Source organism: Penicillium expansum (assembly GCF_000769745.1).
Source record: "Penicillium expansum strain MD-8 chromosome Unknown contig362, whole genome shotgun sequence".
NCBI classification, from domain to species: domain Eukaryota; kingdom Fungi; phylum Ascomycota; class Eurotiomycetes; order Eurotiales; family Aspergillaceae; genus Penicillium; species Penicillium expansum.
The window spans coordinates 213,624-229,832 of NW_015971526.1; the positions used below are offsets into that span (position 1 = coordinate 213,624).

A 16,209-nucleotide genomic window follows, 5' to 3' on the forward strand; every position below is an offset into this window, starting at 1 on the left:
CTTTAGTTGGGCAAATCAGCCGTCATCGCTCATAGGTTGTAGTAGTTGCATGGTAGGCGTTATGTTATGGATAGGCACTCACAAATCCAATAGCCTACCGCCTACTATGGACAGGCGATGGGCACCTCCTAGGTGCCCATGGACGGGCGATATCGCGGTCTACTTAGTACTGTAGTACCATATAACAGTACCAGGCCCTAGACCTAGTACGAGGTTACCTAGTCCGACTTGACTAGTTTGAATTGCTCCATCGGAGCTCCGAGACTTTTTGAATTGACATTGTACAAAATAGAGGGATCACCCAATTCAAGTCTGAAAGGGGACACGGGCCGAAATAGTATCAGGTGACAGGGGGGATCGGTGGTTCTTATTATGTAATAGCGCATTTACCCCCGCATGATCGGCTCCAAAGAGGCGATGTTGGCTGTGAACTATGTTAACTATGGGCAGGCTAGCTGCAGGAATAGGAATATGTTAGGTAACAGGAACTCATGGTCTGGGGTACAGTTCAAAGCGGATGCATCGGATTGACTTAGAGATCTGCTGACCTGTCACTTTTGGATGATGGCTTTTTGGAGGCTATAGGTACCGGTGGATCTAAGCCCTAGAGAAGGTTTAGAGATTATGTCATAGAGTTGGAGCAGCCCTTGGAAACAATAGTACACACATGTTACCTTATGTATATTCCCTTATCTGTTCCTATTACATGTACTTTTAAGTTGCCCAGATATACCTAATTATCGTTAATAAAACAATAAATAGTCTTGTCAGGTCCAGATTCGGGGGAGTGACGACATTTGTCCGCATGCATCCATTAAAGAATAATAAAAAAAGGCAAATGGGGTCTGCAGGGGTAGCTTGGGGAACTAACACGAACTTAATCAGTCTAGTTGTGATATAAGGAAGTATAGCATAGATGTATGGAGTATATAATTTGATAAATATAGATTAACGTATATCTATTTAATACTTAATACTTTAAATTTCAATTTCAATATTCATATTTGAAGAAAATAAGAAAAGAATTAAAGAATTAAAGAAGAAAAGAGAAAAAAACAGATCCGCCACCGTAATCAATCAGTTCACCCGTTATTTTTCTAAAAGATAAAAAAGATAAAAAGATAAAAAAGATTCGCCCCATGTGGCCATGACCCATGGTGCATTTCTTACACTTTTTGACCTTCAACTTTCATTCTCATTTTCACTTTCATTTCATTAACTTCTCTCAAAAGTCTCAAATCAAGACTTGGATCCTTCACAGTCCGTATCCGCTCGGAAAAGCCATATTACCTACAAAGTTGTGCAACACCGGTTCATCCGTTTCCGTGACTAACAGCTTCGTTTTTTTTTCTTCCCCGCCGCCCCTCTGGGAGCCCTAAACTTGCCCTCGGTCTTAACACTTCTTTGATTTGACCGGGGCTATTTTTTTCTTTCTTTTTTTCAATCTGAAGAGGCCTTTTGATTTTTAAATTTCGGTAGACTTATTTTTGTGTGTGTCATTCCACCTACTCCAAGGTACTCCTCGACTAGTCACTGTACACCTAGGGCCCTTTATAGAGGGCCTCTTCCTCTTCACTATGGCCTCCATTACTCCTGCCCCTTCGCAGCCTAAGCCGGCCTTCCCTCGACTTTCTTCAATTCCCTGTGGTGATCACTTCCACTCACGCGACTCGTCCCCCTCGCCCTGCAGCACCCCGGACGGATCCAGGTCAAGCAGCCAGCGTCGCCCCTCATTCGGTTCTATCAAAGAGGATACTGAGGACGGTACGTACCGAAGATGTGCGAATCCAGGCAGGAGGCTGACGTGATCGGTAATCTAGGAATTGCGCAATCGTTCGTGGACACCCAAGAAGTACCATCTCCCCAAGAGCAGGACCAGGAGCGCAAGGTCGAGCGCCCCACCCAGATGCAACAAGCTCCAGACTTCTGCTGTCCTTGTGGTGGATTCCTCGGGTGGAAGCAGATTCGATTGGGCGGGAAGAGTTTGAGCCGCAGCTACAGCGATCTCCGTGGACTAGGAAACCTACAAGCAAAGGGCTGGGCATGGGAGGCCCAGGAACCCGAAACCGTGGAGCTTCTCCCACCCAAGGCCCCCGAAGTGGAGGTGCATGCTTTACAGACCCCTCCCGGTACATCGCCTTTGGAGAGGTTCCCCCCGGAGGTTCTTGGTAAGAAGTCGCACTTGCCGTTCTTATACCCCACGTGCTAACCTGTTGATAGATCAAATCATCTCTAACCTTGCGGTCGATCTTCCACCAAATGGCTACGCGCCTCGGAACGTGGATTTGGTCTCGTGCCTGCTTACATCCCACACATTGCACGCTGCCACTTTGGGTGTCTTGTACAGGAACATGACTTTCCCCCACTCCATCATTTTCTCCAAGGCACTTAATCATATGTCGCAGTATCCGGCTTTGGGGACATTGGTGCGCCGACTGGACTTCTCGCACTTTACCTCCGTCGGTCTGGGTCGCACTAAGCAGATGAACGCCGAAATCCAGAACTTGACCTCCAAGACCCTCTTGCAATGCTTGGAACTTCTCCCCAACTTGAAGGAATGCCTGCTCCAGGAACACCTGGAAGGCGACATCAGTGTGGAAGTGATCCGGAAGCTTTTGATGGGGATGCCGAACTTGCGCGCCGTGGATTTCTGCGGTTGCTCGACTCAAGCATTCTCTGGAGTTTTCCAGGAGGCCTTGGTCGGTGGGCCTGCGCTGTCCATGACCTTGCCCAACCTGAAACGGCTCTCGCTTCACGAATGCAGCACTATCCCCGCTCCCATGTTCGAGTACCTCCTCCCGCGATTGGTCAACTTGACGCACCTCGACCTTACTCACACCCAAGTTAACGATTTGGCTCTCGCCTCCATCCCCGAGACTGCCCGTATCTCACATTTGAGCTTGTCCCGATGCACGCGCCTGCGCCCATGCGCCCTGGTTCAATTCCTCACCACCCACCCGTCGGTCAATGAGTCTCTCGTTTATCTGAACCTATTGACGGACCCGACCCGCTTCCGTCTTCTGGAAGAGGCAGATATATCTGCTCTACTGCCAAATCTTCCTGATACTCTCCGTTCCCTCAACCTGGGCGGAGCAAAGATCACCTCGGACCATGTACCACACTTAGTGCCCATGACCAAGTACCTGGAGGAGCTGGGCCTCAGCTCTGCGGATCTCTCAGTCGCGGACGTGAACTCGTTCTTTGGTCGGTACCGCAACCCAGCCACGGGAGTCGAAATCGATGCCCCCAGCACTCTCTGCTACCTGGATCTTGCCAAGGTGCCGCAGATGACCATCGGCGCCATCTTCAACACCAGCACTTGTCTCCTTCTTTCGAACCAAAGCTACCCCTTGCAGGTCGTTGAGTTCAGTGACAAGATTATCACCCCGCTGCGCGAGCGTGCCAAGACCCACCGCACTTCCGTTGGCTGGACTGTGCGAGACCTCGGCCGTCGCGGCTGGTACGTTCGCGAACCATCCTCCATGCCCTACGAACCCTCCGACGATGGCGCCCGTTACTGGAAGATGGGTGCGCGCTGGTGGGGTATGCGCAAGATTCCCATGGCTGTCGGCGAGGTCGGCGGCCTCTATGGCCACTACATGTTCAAGAAATGATCTACTATGAGCGTTCTGTTCTCAAAAAAGCGTCTTCGCTGGATCTTTTTTTTCATCACTTTTGCTGATACCCTTGATTTGATATGCTTCATTTTCACGGTTTGCGTTCATTGGAGGGGCTTTGCGTTTTATTGCTTATTGCTTATTGCTTTTTTTTGACGATCATGAATGATGATATCCGGTCTATGCATGGCGGCGCGCAACATGGTTTACGAATTTCGGCATTCTGGCTACTGGCTTCGGGTTCGTGCTCTCGGTCGCGTTTTGTCTTTTGATTTTGCATAGCATCTGAGATTTCTCTCTTCAGCGGTGTCTGGCTCCTTTTTTCCCTCTCATATCACTGGCTTCAAATGGCGTTACTGTATCTATCTGGATTTCACTACTCTACTCATAAATACCTACCTAGTCTCTACTTTATCTCTTATAAGCTTTTTCGTAGACTTGATCTGGTATAGCCTTGTGCCTGCCTCAACGGCTCAACGGGAAGGCGTGACCATTGCAGCCCCAAATAGGCAACTACCTGGCGACAAACTTCCACAACTGGCGTCTTCCTCATCACCTCCCTCGTCATCAACTCTGTCTTATTCTCACATCTCTCTTTGCCCAACTCTTTTGATTTCCCAGCCACTGCTCAAACTGTACCTAGTCTGTCACTCTTCGCCATCTTCACCATGGCTTTGTCAATCGAATGCTCCGGTGGTAAGCTGTGTTTCCCATATCATGCCCACAAGTAACCCCAAGTTAATCCGACCAAGTGGACCTTTTCAAATATCTCAAGGCACTAAAATCCCAACCCGAAAATGAAACATCTCAAAGACACCGGGTCGAATTACTCCTCTCCATTATCCACTTCCAAGTGATGAAGAAGCAGATGCTCGAGCCATCATCCCCAGACTTCCAATCTCAATCTGGGTCTTCTTACATAGGTGTATGTGCTAGTTCGACCAGGGCTCGCGCACATGGGCATCCTGAAGGTTCGTTTTGGTACGGGTCAGAGGGCAAGAGCATCAATTTCCCGGCTGTGATGCGACCCTCAAGAGCTTTGAGTCGCAATGCAACAGCCCCAGAGATGATAGCGATCATGTGTGAGTGTTGTATCATACTCCGGCATTTCTGTCACAACTAACTGCAGAAAGGTGGGCTCCATGCCAAGCAGAGACATCTACACAAAGAAGACCACTTCGCATACACACTTGCAACAGACGGTGATATCTTCAGATTCTTCCGCATGAACGAGGAGGGCCAGGTATCTTTTACTCAGAGACGCCTATAGGAGATTGTATAACTTGATGCTGATATACATAGCCGACTGAAACACAATGCCGGAGCGGAAATGGCTACGAAGATGCTATTTTGCTTCTTGTGGCGGTCTTTAATAATGCTTTGGTTCCACCCGGTGCCCGCACGATATCCCCTGCCGCACATGAGGATATTACCGGTAAGACTACTCATTCCGACTTGCAGGTTGGAGACGGATCGCCTTTACCGAACTTAAGCAAAGTCCCATCTCACACCCGAAGAGGAAATCACCCAAGAACCTATGAACCAGACACTGATAAAGATCATAAAGAGGAAGAATACCACAAAGATCACAGTCGCATGCAAAAAATGGCCGTGCGAGTGGGCGTGAACGTGTACATGAATGTGCTACAGGAACTGCCGATTCCGCTCAGCCGCTTGGCGGAAAGAAAAACACTCGGCCTAATCCAGCAAGTGATATTCGAAGCGATAGGGAGCCCATTTGAGGAGATACACTACGGCGACTGCGAAAAAGGCTTTCCTCACTATGGGGCGGTATTCATGAGGAACTTCGATATTGAGCTAAAGAAAGTGCTGGAAGAGGTTGACTTTGAGGACTACAATGATAACCAGAAAGTGCTCAAGCGTGCAATTCGGATGGCTGTTTTGGAGGAAATCAGCCCTGTATTCGAGGAGATACTCCTGGAGGTGCGTGACCAGAAGGTGGAGAGATTTTTCAAGTAGATGGGTGGGTATTTGCCATTTACTGGGACACAATATCTACCATGAACTTGCACATCGCTGAAAAATGCACATGTATCTGGACCAATGGATTTTACTGCAGTTGATTAGTATGTCTGAATCATTTAATTTCCGTGAAAATCTTCCCTTTTTCATAGGACTTTGCCGTATTTGCTCTCTATCTCTTTTCTCCTTGTGTCCAAGGCATTTCTATCTATATCCACTATATTGTGTGTAGAAATCCTCGAGGAAACACTTCACCTTAACGCTAGTTGATCGTAAATTGGCTACTGAAAATGGCTATATGGACGAGTACCTTCGCCCATACCTTTATAGATTACAACTTCGGCTAGCCCACCCATCAACTGCGCTTTCCTCGCCTCATCAGCACCAGTTCATCAATTATGTTGTATACATTTTGTCGGGATGGAGTTCCGATGGATAAGAAATATGTCGACCCCGCCTGTGGGCCGGGCCGGGTTCCCGGTCCAGGCCTCAATGTCCATTGCCAAGTCATAGCAATGAGAACAAAGCCGGAAAGATAGGAGCATCGGTATATGGAATCTGTACTCCTTTCATTGTCTAATTTCGGGCATTCTCGTATCTGACGGTTCCGAGGTTTGTACCCCTCTGGAGTTTCTTTAAAATGAAACCAGCCATCCACTTACAGAGTAACACTCATATAAACATGTCATCTTATGCATCCAAGAACACACGTGTCGGTATCATTGGTGCTGGTGTTGTCGGGCTTACCAGTGCCTTGTTGCTTGTTGATGCTGGATACGATGTCATTATTGTAGCCCGTGATCTCCCTGGCGATGAAACAACTGACTGGGCAAGTCCTTGGTGAGTACTCTAAAATCTAAAACGCTAACCTGAAAGATCTCTGTCTCTTATTTTGACTGTTTTTGCCCTGCAGGGCCGGGGCTCTGCTTGCACCTCATCCCGATACAGGCTTTAATGAGCTCCAGGAATACTCAATCCAAAAGTACTTCGAACTAGTGGGCCAGGATCCTCGAAGTGGTATCAAAGTAAATTAACTCTGTATAACTACTGTCAGCCGGATTTAATAAACTAACCGAAGCTTAGAGAATCCACATCACTGAGCTTTACGATGACCGTGGGGATGATTCAACCATATGGTACAAATCAATCTTCCCCGATTTCACCTCCATTCACTCCACCGACCTCCCATCCGGAGCGACTATCGGATTTACTTACAGTGGATTGGCCGTGGATCCTAGTATGTTCCTACCATGGATCACACAGACGTTGGTTAAACGAGGAGTGGGATTTGTACGGAGAAACCTTGGATCTTTGCAAGAAATGAAGAGTCTGAGTCAGGCCAGTATCGTGGTGAACGCATCAGGATTGGGGGCGCGTGAACTTGCTTCGGATGATAGCTCGATATCCATTCGAGGGCAGACCATGCTTCTCAAAAACCAACTCAACTTTGACCGCGCTGTTATACGGCAAGGATCCCAGTACACCTATGTCATTCCCAGGGCAAGTGGGGGAGTCATCCTCGGCGGTGTTAGCCAACCCGGGAACTTTGCTGTTGACCCCGACATGGCTCTACGAACGGACATTCTCGACCGAGTCAATAATATGACGGCGGGCGAATTTGACTGGGTTGATATCGAAAGAGATGTTTCCAAAAACATTGTGGGGTTTAGACCGGCTCGAAAGGGTGGAATTCGTGTTGAGCGAGAAGGCAATGTCATTCATGCTTATGGAGCTGGTGGTTTGGGCTATGTCTACTCCTGGGGAATGGCAAGTCGAGTTGTTAGCTTGATTGAGAATCACTATAAACCCCATATATAAGGATATATCTTCGTCCAGATATCAAGAAATTGGACTTCAAATACCATGGGCGGACTAAAGCGAATAAACAATATTAAAGATGAATTGTTTCATTTATGAACCGAAGAAACTTACTATCGGATCAGCCAACCTACTGGGTGGAGAAATTGTTAGAACTATGGATACAGATATGGAACTACATACAGTATAGGTAGAAGAATAAATTACCGGAAAAGAAAAAATTCAATAAAGCATGAGAATGGAAGGGGAAGGTTGCTTAGGGGAGAGCAATGGGTGCTTAGGGCGGCGAGGTGACCACCAATAAAGACTCATCTAAAACCAAAAAGCAAGTCAATGAACGTGGCGATAAATGGAGACATGCAAATACCTTTTGCAAAAGAGCTACGATGCTCCGAGATGGCGAAGAGCAAACATTCGAACAAGCCCTATAGGAACTGTGGGATTAGTAGTATGTGAGATCAAAAATATCTTAGTCCTATTGGAAATATGAATGTCTACCATTAAAATACTGTCCCAATATTCACTATTCTGCTTGACTAGACAAGACAACCACTACTCAATCTTTCTCCTGTAGTATTGTTAGTACCCTCATTTATATCCAGCCCTCGGTTCATATCTAGCTCTCACAAATAAGAACGCTGGTGCTTTGGTTTCGACTCTCGACGTTACACACAGATATGTGGGTTTGGTAGTAACAAGTATGAGCTACAGAGTCCGAGAGATCCAGTGCTAAGAAGTGGATTCACAGGGCTGGGCTTCTTTTGTCTTGTTATACAATAAGGCACTGCATGCCCTTATTTGCATGGGTTGTGGGGTAGGGCACGATCCTCCTATACCGAGAGGCTCTTACTACACATATATCCTTAGTCCTCGGGACAACCTAACGGAACTACCATGATTAGCTAGATTGATAAGTATATTTGAATCACAATACTTACATCTCTTAGAAAGGTTTGGCTCCAAGGGTTGTATATCGGGGTATGAAAGCAGCTATAGCTATACATTTCTGCTGAATAATTGATATTTTCAGTCACTAGCAGCGCGATTCATGTGTTAGCCTCAAAGATTACGCAATAGGGTATATGGCCGAGAGTTCTAGAGTAAATGAGCTAATTAATGTCCTATATCAATAGATATCGCAAAATTTGTTCGACTTGGCGTAATTATAATCATGCGTACGATCACAAGCCAATGCCTTTCACTCCAGTCTAGTTGGAAGACAATATGCAGTGAGTGGTGTTCGATTTTAGTTATACAAGCGTGCCATTCCAAATGTTATCATCGTACAGGCAAGGAATAGGTCAGATGAGCAATATATGGTAAGAAGTCCCAATCTCAAGGATCGATGAATATAAATACCACCATATGGACACCTAGTCTGAAAATTTTACATTCTGCACAAACGTGTCTCTGCCCATCATCAAACACCAATTGCACCCTCTTAAGATCTTCATCGGCTATCTTTGTTCGCAATGGTTGACGCTGCCTGTCGCATTGCCACAAAAGAAGAGATCTATATCTTCGCTGGCCGGCATTATGGTCGTGTCAGGTTTAGCAAAGGAGGCCCTGAGCATAATCTCGCTGCAGGCCCGACCCTCCTGAGCAAAGGCTGGAACACTCTGCCTAAGATGGGATTTGGTACAGTGGACACTATTGTGCCTGTGCCTGGTCACGAAAACCAACTCTACGTTTTCTTCGGAGGCCGGTATGCCAAAATCAAGCTTGAAAACTACGATGATAGCTTTGTCAGTGACGGAGCCCGTCCCATTACCTCGGGATGGAAGTCGCTCGCTCAAGCGGGCTTTGACACCGTGGATGCCGCAATGCTCACCCCCGGAACAAAGAATGAGATGTACTTTTTCCGTGGCCTGCACTATGTTCGCCTGGACAATAGTACCGACAAGATTGTTAATAAAGTCGCACCTATCGCAGAGGGCTGGCCAAGTCTTGTCCAGGCTGGCTTTGATTGTGTTGATGCTATTGTTGCGGTCCCGAGTGGTCAGGATCTCTACTATGCCTTTAATGGGGATCAGTTCGCGGTGATCAAAGTGGATAGTTCCCGGGGTGATACTCTCGTCTCACCTCCGAAGGCAATCAGCTCGTTGTGGCAGGCCTTGGAAAACTGGGTTTAGTTGGATTATCAGTGAAATAGGTGGTGATTTTGTCAAGCGCAAAATTAAAGCCATTTGCTGGGGCTTAGGCTGTTTCGGGTTACCTCCTATGTCTCTTTTGGGCCCTAAGTTTCATTGCTGATGTCAAAGTTGTTGAGATCATACTTGAGACAATGCTATAGGCAGCTAGCAGCCCCTGTCTTAAGGTGATGGAGTGCAGATTTCACTATTTTTAATCTAAGTATGGATTGAAAGCAAGCGTCTTGAAAATCCCGTGCAACTACGTTGTGTGTGAAACTGTTGGACATACGTAGTATCCTTCCCTATAGAAATGATGACTCGACTAAGAGATACTACATCTGTAACGGTGGCTCAAATATTGTTTATCTTCCTTAGAATTACTGATCGTACATACTTTCCTCATTATATCATTCGAAGGGAATAGTACACGAATGCGATATAGTCAAAGAGAAACGATAGCTTAGGCATAAACCAACAATTCCAACAATTCCAACAAAGAAACAAATGAACACCAGATTATACCTAGATTCAATAAAAATTTTCTAATCTCTTACATTATTCAACCCTCACAAATGAAACTACAGGGTCATTCACTTAGGGCTTGGCTCGCAGGTGACGCTTGGCAAACGTCAAACGTCATGTGATGACTCGGAGAAGAGCCGCATTTCTCGTTACTCGTTTCACCTCTACGCGCCCTGTCTATCACCAAGGTCTCAGACCCTCCTCGCTAACTTCCGCCCTTGGGGAATTGCTCATCCCGATGGGTGGATTCGTTGTCGCCTTTGAAGACAGTGGAAGCTGTCAAGACACGCGACGATGTCATCCCCGAGCGGAGCGGCCTCTTACAAGAAGAAAGATGGGACCCTAGCGATATCTGCAGATGAGAAGTCAGTCTCATGGAGTCCTGCAGTCGCAGGGGCTGGGAACACGATCACAATCCCCGTGATCAATATCACTAGTATGCCGTCATTCCATGACCGCGCATTTGTCTTTTTGCTAACTTGCGCGACTGGTAGATTTGCAGCAGACCCCAGCCTCGAATCCGAAAGTGATGCTCAAAATCTTTGCCCAAGCTCCCGATGCGCCTCCCAATAGTACTCCCGATCAATATGTTTTCCTGTTCACGGCGGGAGCAAACGCTCGCCCGCAGGCCGATGTCATCAAAGACACATTGAGTGCTCGGGTCAATACCGCAAAGGCGGGCACACCATCCCAGACACCGGGGCCTGGAGGCAGTTCCGAGGGTCTGTCAGCGGCAATGGCGATTGCAAACGCTGTGACATCCGCCGCGACATCGAAGAATCCTTTGGACGACGAAAATAAGCTTCGGTCCGACATAGAGCTGCAGCAGTCGTTATTAAGATCCGATTCAAATCTTCAGCGAATGTTTTTTGAGGGATTGCATACAAAACCGGAAGCCTTGTCGTCCGCGTCGTTCGTATCACAGTTCTGGTCAACACGACTGCATTTACTGCGAGCGCACGCAATCGAACAGGGCCAAATCCGTGGTTCATATAATGTGCTATCTTCACTCAAGCCTCGAGTCGAGGATAACGTCACACGATTGAATATCAGCAAAGAGCAGATCCAGCTCATCTTCACACAACATGCACTGGTCAAACGCGTGTATGACGAGAATGTACCGAAACTCAGCGAGCAACAATTCTGGTCACGATTTTTCCAGAGTCGGCTGTTCAAAAAATTGCGCGGAGAGCGCATTACAGAAGCCGACGCAACCGATGCTGTGCTGGACAAATACCTCCAAACGAACGAGGCGGCTCAGCCTGACCGGGATACCAATATCCATCACTTTTTGGATCTGGCTGGCAATGAAGTAAACCACAGCCAGCGCCGCGGAAACCGACCTGACCTAGATATGAGGCCATCTGGCGTCGACAAAGTGCCCATTATCCGGACACTGAACAGCCTGAGTGAAAAGATCATGGCCAATGTGGCTCCGGCCGACGGTGATATGAGTGCCCCCATAGGCATCAACGAAGAGGCATGGAAAAAGCTCCAGCTACAAGATCTTCGTGGAGAAGAAGAGCAAAGTCGTATCACTTTGAACATTCGTGATCAAAGTCGGTTCTTCACTCAAGGCCAGGAAGAGGATAAAACCAAGCAATTTGCGAAACAAGATCCAGATCAGCTTCTTCAAATTCTCCGTGCGGAGATCGATCAAAATCTTCCATCGCAGGGCAATACACAACTGGGTAAGTTAGTGGACCCTGGCGATGATGAGGACGAGGAGATGGAGGATGCACCTGCTAGCCGTCGACCTGTCGGCTCATCTGCCGCTCTACATGATGCGTTCTCTCAGATCTTGGAAGCATTGCGCGATCGCCGTGCCCAGACGAGTGAGCGAGCAGCATCAGAAACATATGGACTGTCGACCGCGCTCTTTGACCGCTTGACATTGACACATGCCACAACCACGGAGTTTTTGCACCAGTTCTGGCAGGCGTATCTATCAGGCAACCCAGACCGCGCTGGAGAGGTCGCATCATTAGCAGAGTCTCTTCAGCGGGCAGCAGAGCGTATCAAGGCTGTTGCTAATGACGCTGAGGCTGAGCGGAAAGTCGAAGTTGACCGGCTAAAGAAGCAGGCCCGTGACATGTACGAGAGCACCGGGCGAAAATTACGAGTCAACTTAGAAGGCGTGGAGGGAGGCCAGAAGGTTGTGAACCAACTTCTTGGTCCTACACTCCTTGCGCTGGAGGTCGCATCGACTCGATATCAAAAAGAATTGGCCGAACAAAACAAAGAAGCGGCCATGGCTAGTCAAGAGATGGCAGGGGCATAGAAGGAAACAACCCGGGCGTTTAATAATGACATGGGATGTATAATATGACACTTTAAAAGAACTTCAATGTTTGATTCATACAGAAAATACAATTCTCGATATCTCTGACATTTAGATGTAAAATAAAAATACCCTAAAAATGCTTGCAGAGAACAAAGTCGGCATGCCGAGCTTCCCCGGACTTCGGGAATTTAGTGCCAACTGTCCCCTCCACTGCACTGAACTTTCTCCAACTCCCCATCTCCCCCACCTTGGATGATCTCCAAGCCAGAATCCAACTAAACAAGAGAAACACAAGGGGCCTCAAGATGCTCACCTCCGGCCTCACAAATGCGCCCCTCACCAAAGGCCTCCTCATCTACACGATCGCCTCATCGGTCGCCCTGTCCCTCTTCGACATAAAACACCTCGCCGTGATCTATGTAACGCCTCATTTCTGGCCGTACACCCAGTTCTGGCGTGGATTGTTATGGCAGGTTGTCGGCTTTACCAATTCCACCGAGGCCCTCTTCGCCGCAATGCTAGTCTACCACCTGCGGGTTGTCGAACGCGCGTGGGGGAAGCGGAAGATGGCGGTTAGTTCTTCTTTGTCTTATTGCCTTTGTTCCTGCAAATATGCACAGACATACTCGACCAGGAAACGGAGAAGCTGAATGATTTCATACATGACCTGGAAACCGATTGCTGACACCATGATACTACTTGCTATAGACCTTCCTACTCACCACACTACCCTACACGACTCTCCTCCCACCAATTCTCCTCGCCCTCCTACTCCGCCCTATATCCCTAAACAAGCTGAATTACCTCCCCTCCGGCCCAACAGCAACTATCTTCGCCCTGTTGGCGCAGTATCATGCCACTATCCCGCACACCTACCGCTACCGCATCGGGTCCACATCCTCCCCCACCACAACAAACAACAATACCAGCAATGACCCCTCCTCCACCGACAATACCACACAGGCATCCCAACCCAAACCCCCGGCACCGAGTCTATCCCTCCTCCTCTCCGACAAATCAACCACCTACATCGTCGCTGCCCAGCTAGCCCTCTCCCAGTTCCCCGCAATGCTCCTCCCGTCAGCTCTCGGCTGGATCGTCGGTGTAGCCTGGCGCGCGGAACTGCTACCGGGTCTGTCGCCGGCTAGCACCGGGTTCCGGGTTCCGGCTTGGATGGTTGGCGAGCAAGAGCGGAGGGGTGGTTCCGGCCCTGCGTCTGGTGGTGCGGAGAGGGAGAGGTATGAGGATCTGCGACGGAGGTTGGAAGGCGAGGTTGCTGCTTCGGCTTCAGGGCTGGAGGGGTCTGGTGCGCAGGCTCAGAGGCGCGCGAATAGTGCCGGTGAGAGTGGTGGTGGGTTTGTTAATCGATTGACACGGGATTGGTAGAGATTACTTCGTTCTTTGAGTGAGCTATGGCAAGACTGATTGAATATGTCTATCTGGTATAGATGTACTGTGGAAAGTTGAGATGGATCGTTTGGGTCATTAAGTAGGACTTGCTATTAGATATAGCCCGTCTTCGATGCCCTGTCTTCATACCTTCGTCCTCGATCAATTCATGTGGTGTCCCCACGTTTGCAATTCACGCTTCCAATTCTTATAAGTATACTAATACAATACAATACTACAATACTCGGTGATCAAGAAGAGAGATGAGTAGTGAAACGAAAAGCCAGACAATATCTGCAAATGCATAAAGTCTAGAATATCAACTAGCAAGGCCCTGTCTCCGCTAGAGTATGTGCCAATTGAAAACACCACATAACGCCATATCATCAATGTCTATAACCTTGAACGGGACATGTTACCGCCCATTGCGACTCCGTCTCATATTTTCCTTGCACTCGTTACAATACCATTTAACTAATAAAGACTGTTAGCTACCTGAACGACTTTAACAAGGCAAAGAAGACTCTTACCATTCTTCCCAGGCGGTTTCGTCAAGCCCACACACGACAGATGGAACCATTCACGCGGACAGGCGTCATTATCGCAAGCAACCATCTCGCCGAAACTGATTTCATTACAGTAACAGTAGCGGGGCTCACCCTCTTCATCTTCGTCGTCGCCCTCGTGGAGCGACTCATCGTCGGAGGGTATTGCAGGCTGTGGGATGGGCTTTTTCTGGGTTCGTTTAGTAGAAGCCGGGTCTCGACTTCGAGTGGGCCGTGCGTTTTGTTGGCTGGGCTCTGTAAATGCGGGGAGGATAGGGGTAGATGTCTTGGAATTGCGTCCCTTGGTCGTCTCGACCTCAACAGAACCGGCTTTTCCATCCCGATCCTCGCGCTTAGATCCCGCTGAAACGGAGGTTCTACCATTGGCATCGGCTTCATAATCACGATGTGTGTCTGCATGGACAAGTTCGTTTTTGATGGGTCCGTCCCGGGTTGTGGACCTGGAATCGGCAATTTTGTCTGCGTTGGGGATCTGGTTAATTGATAGTTCCGGGAAGGGTGGTTGAAACGGCATACTGTTGTTGGGCAGGTTCGAAGCCGAGGATGATGGCCGCGCGCGCGAATTGCCTGTAGGACCAGAGTTCTGGGCTCGTGAGGACTGTGGCCTTGTTGTGGTTGGTCCTGGACTGGCGGCACCCCGCGGTCCATTGAATGTTCCAATCAAAGGCGATGGGGCCAGAACGGGCGATGCAGCATTGGAAGCGTTGGCCCTGAAATAAAGTCAGTTGGATGTAGTAGTGAGGGCAGCGAAATGAGACATACTTCTTGCGTGCAGTAGTAGCCTGATTGGGAGCGCGAGACCGCTTCTTCTCTGCTGGGTCTTTATTCGCAGCTCTCTGGCTCACAGCCCCGCTAGCAGAGCGCTCCATTGGAACACTAGTGTCTACCGGTAGCGGTCGTTCCACCTTCCGACGCTTGGGTGCAGCGCTCGGGTCAGCTGCGTTATCTCCGCCTCGAGATTTAGCAGTATTTGTCTTGCGGGCGCCCGAGCTGCGTGTATCCTCATAGTCCGCATCAGCTTGTGCCCGACGTTGCTTCCGTGCGAGAACAGCATCGCGCCGCGCCTCACTGCGACTGGCAGCTTCAGCCTCTTGAAGCACGTGCGACAGATCCTGTCTTTGCGCAACCGCTTCCCGGCGCGGGCGTTCGTTAGTCGCTGCCTTCGCGGTACTTTTGTTCGAGTACGCCCAGTGTGTCAGGCTGCCCAGGCGAGCCTCCTCGCTGATCTCGCCTGCAATGTATGGGAAAACCGTATCCAGTCGGACAACTTGGCGATCTAATTCCTCGTTCGCGTTCGAAATGACGTGATTCTTCTCATCGGCGGTCATCATCAGGTCCGAGAGGCTTTGACGTACACGATCGAAAAGAAGCCGGCGGCTTTTGCTCTCGGGCGATTCCGGTGACTGAGATAGCTCCTGGCGCAAAAGAGGCGCTGTCAGTAAATGTCCAGAGTGGACAATTAGACGAATCACCGGGAAAACTCACCTTGGGCAAAACATCCTCCCTAACCACACCCCCGACGATAGGCGCTGGGTGGGGAGGGTGAGGAACGGGCTGCGACTGGGAGGAGAACTGGAGTAACTGCAGCAAATTTTCCTCGAGAGCCCACGCCTTCGCGTCAACTTCCTTGAGAAGGGAGTTGTGGCGACGGAACTCGCGCGGAAGCGCCGTTATAGCATCGGTGAAATGCGTGAGTGCAGGATAAAAGCCGTGGGGAACAGGGGGCGTAGAAGGAATTTCAGCTGTCGAGCCTCGACCGAACGCGAAAGACGACCGTCCGATGGTTTTGGAGGTTCGAGACGGGTTTGTACGTGTCTGACGGGCGGACTGTCTGATTCCTTGGCCTTGGGGATTATTGACTGACGTCGAGACGGCAGACATGGTGAAGGGCATAGTCA

General features: G+C 49.0%; 7 protein-coding genes across 7 annotated transcripts; 6 read left to right on the forward strand and 1 right to left on the reverse strand.

Annotated features, from left to right (window-relative positions):
* Positions 1 to 1,577: 1,577 nt before the first annotated feature.
* Positions 1,578 to 3,614, forward strand: PEX2_103860 (Leucine Rich Repeat domain protein; the record flags this gene model as incomplete). Its single annotated transcript, XM_016747656.1, has 3 exons — positions 1,578 to 1,764; positions 1,821 to 2,168; positions 2,221 to 3,614. 3 exons carry the CDS (start codon positions 1,578 to 1,580, stop codon positions 3,612 to 3,614), a joined length of 1,929 nt encoding a protein of 642 aa, XP_016593142.1.
* Positions 3,615 to 4,285: 671 nt separating this feature from the next.
* On the forward strand, positions 4,286 to 5,597 carry PEX2_103870 (uncharacterized protein; the record flags this gene model as incomplete). The annotated part of the gene is made up of 4 exons (XM_016747657.1): positions 4,286 to 4,313; positions 4,370 to 4,699; positions 4,751 to 4,860; positions 4,920 to 5,597. 4 exons carry the CDS (start codon positions 4,286 to 4,288, stop codon positions 5,595 to 5,597), a joined length of 1,146 nt encoding a protein of 381 aa, XP_016593143.1.
* A 685-nt stretch (positions 5,598 to 6,282) lies between these two features.
* PEX2_103880 (FAD-dependent oxidoreductase) lies at positions 6,283 to 7,418 on the forward strand (the record flags this gene model as incomplete). Its single annotated transcript, XM_016747658.1, has 3 exons — positions 6,283 to 6,440; positions 6,514 to 6,625; positions 6,684 to 7,418. The coding sequence occupies 3 exons, from the start codon at positions 6,283 to 6,285 to the stop codon at positions 7,416 to 7,418; spliced, it is 1,005 nt and encodes a 334-aa protein (XP_016593144.1).
* A 1,472-nt stretch (positions 7,419 to 8,890) lies between these two features.
* PEX2_103890 (Hemopexin/matrixin) lies at positions 8,891 to 9,550 on the forward strand (the record flags this gene model as incomplete). The annotated part of the gene is made up of 1 exon (XM_016747659.1): positions 8,891 to 9,550. One exon carries the CDS (start codon positions 8,891 to 8,893, stop codon positions 9,548 to 9,550), a length of 660 nt encoding a protein of 219 aa, XP_016593145.1.
* Positions 9,551 to 10,366: 816 nt separating this feature from the next.
* Positions 10,367 to 12,353, forward strand: PEX2_103900 (TFIIH subunit TFB1 family protein; the record flags this gene model as incomplete). Its single annotated transcript, XM_016747660.1, has 2 exons — positions 10,367 to 10,508; positions 10,567 to 12,353. The coding sequence occupies 2 exons, from the start codon at positions 10,367 to 10,369 to the stop codon at positions 12,351 to 12,353; spliced, it is 1,929 nt and encodes a 642-aa protein (XP_016593146.1).
* A 308-nt stretch (positions 12,354 to 12,661) lies between these two features.
* dscB lies at positions 12,662 to 13,742 on the forward strand (the record flags this gene model as incomplete). Its single annotated transcript, XM_016747661.1, has 2 exons — positions 12,662 to 12,928; positions 13,065 to 13,742. The coding sequence occupies 2 exons, from the start codon at positions 12,662 to 12,664 to the stop codon at positions 13,740 to 13,742; spliced, it is 945 nt and encodes a 314-aa protein (XP_016593147.1).
* A 418-nt stretch (positions 13,743 to 14,160) lies between these two features.
* PEX2_103920 (putative PHD finger domain protein (Ing1)) lies at positions 14,161 to 16,192 on the reverse strand (the record flags this gene model as incomplete). Its single annotated transcript, XM_016747662.1, has 4 exons — positions 14,161 to 14,219; positions 14,276 to 15,021; positions 15,074 to 15,726; positions 15,797 to 16,192. The coding sequence occupies 4 exons, from the start codon at positions 16,190 to 16,192 to the stop codon at positions 14,161 to 14,163; spliced, it is 1,854 nt and encodes a 617-aa protein (XP_016593148.1).
* Positions 16,193 to 16,209: the final 17 nt, after the last annotated feature.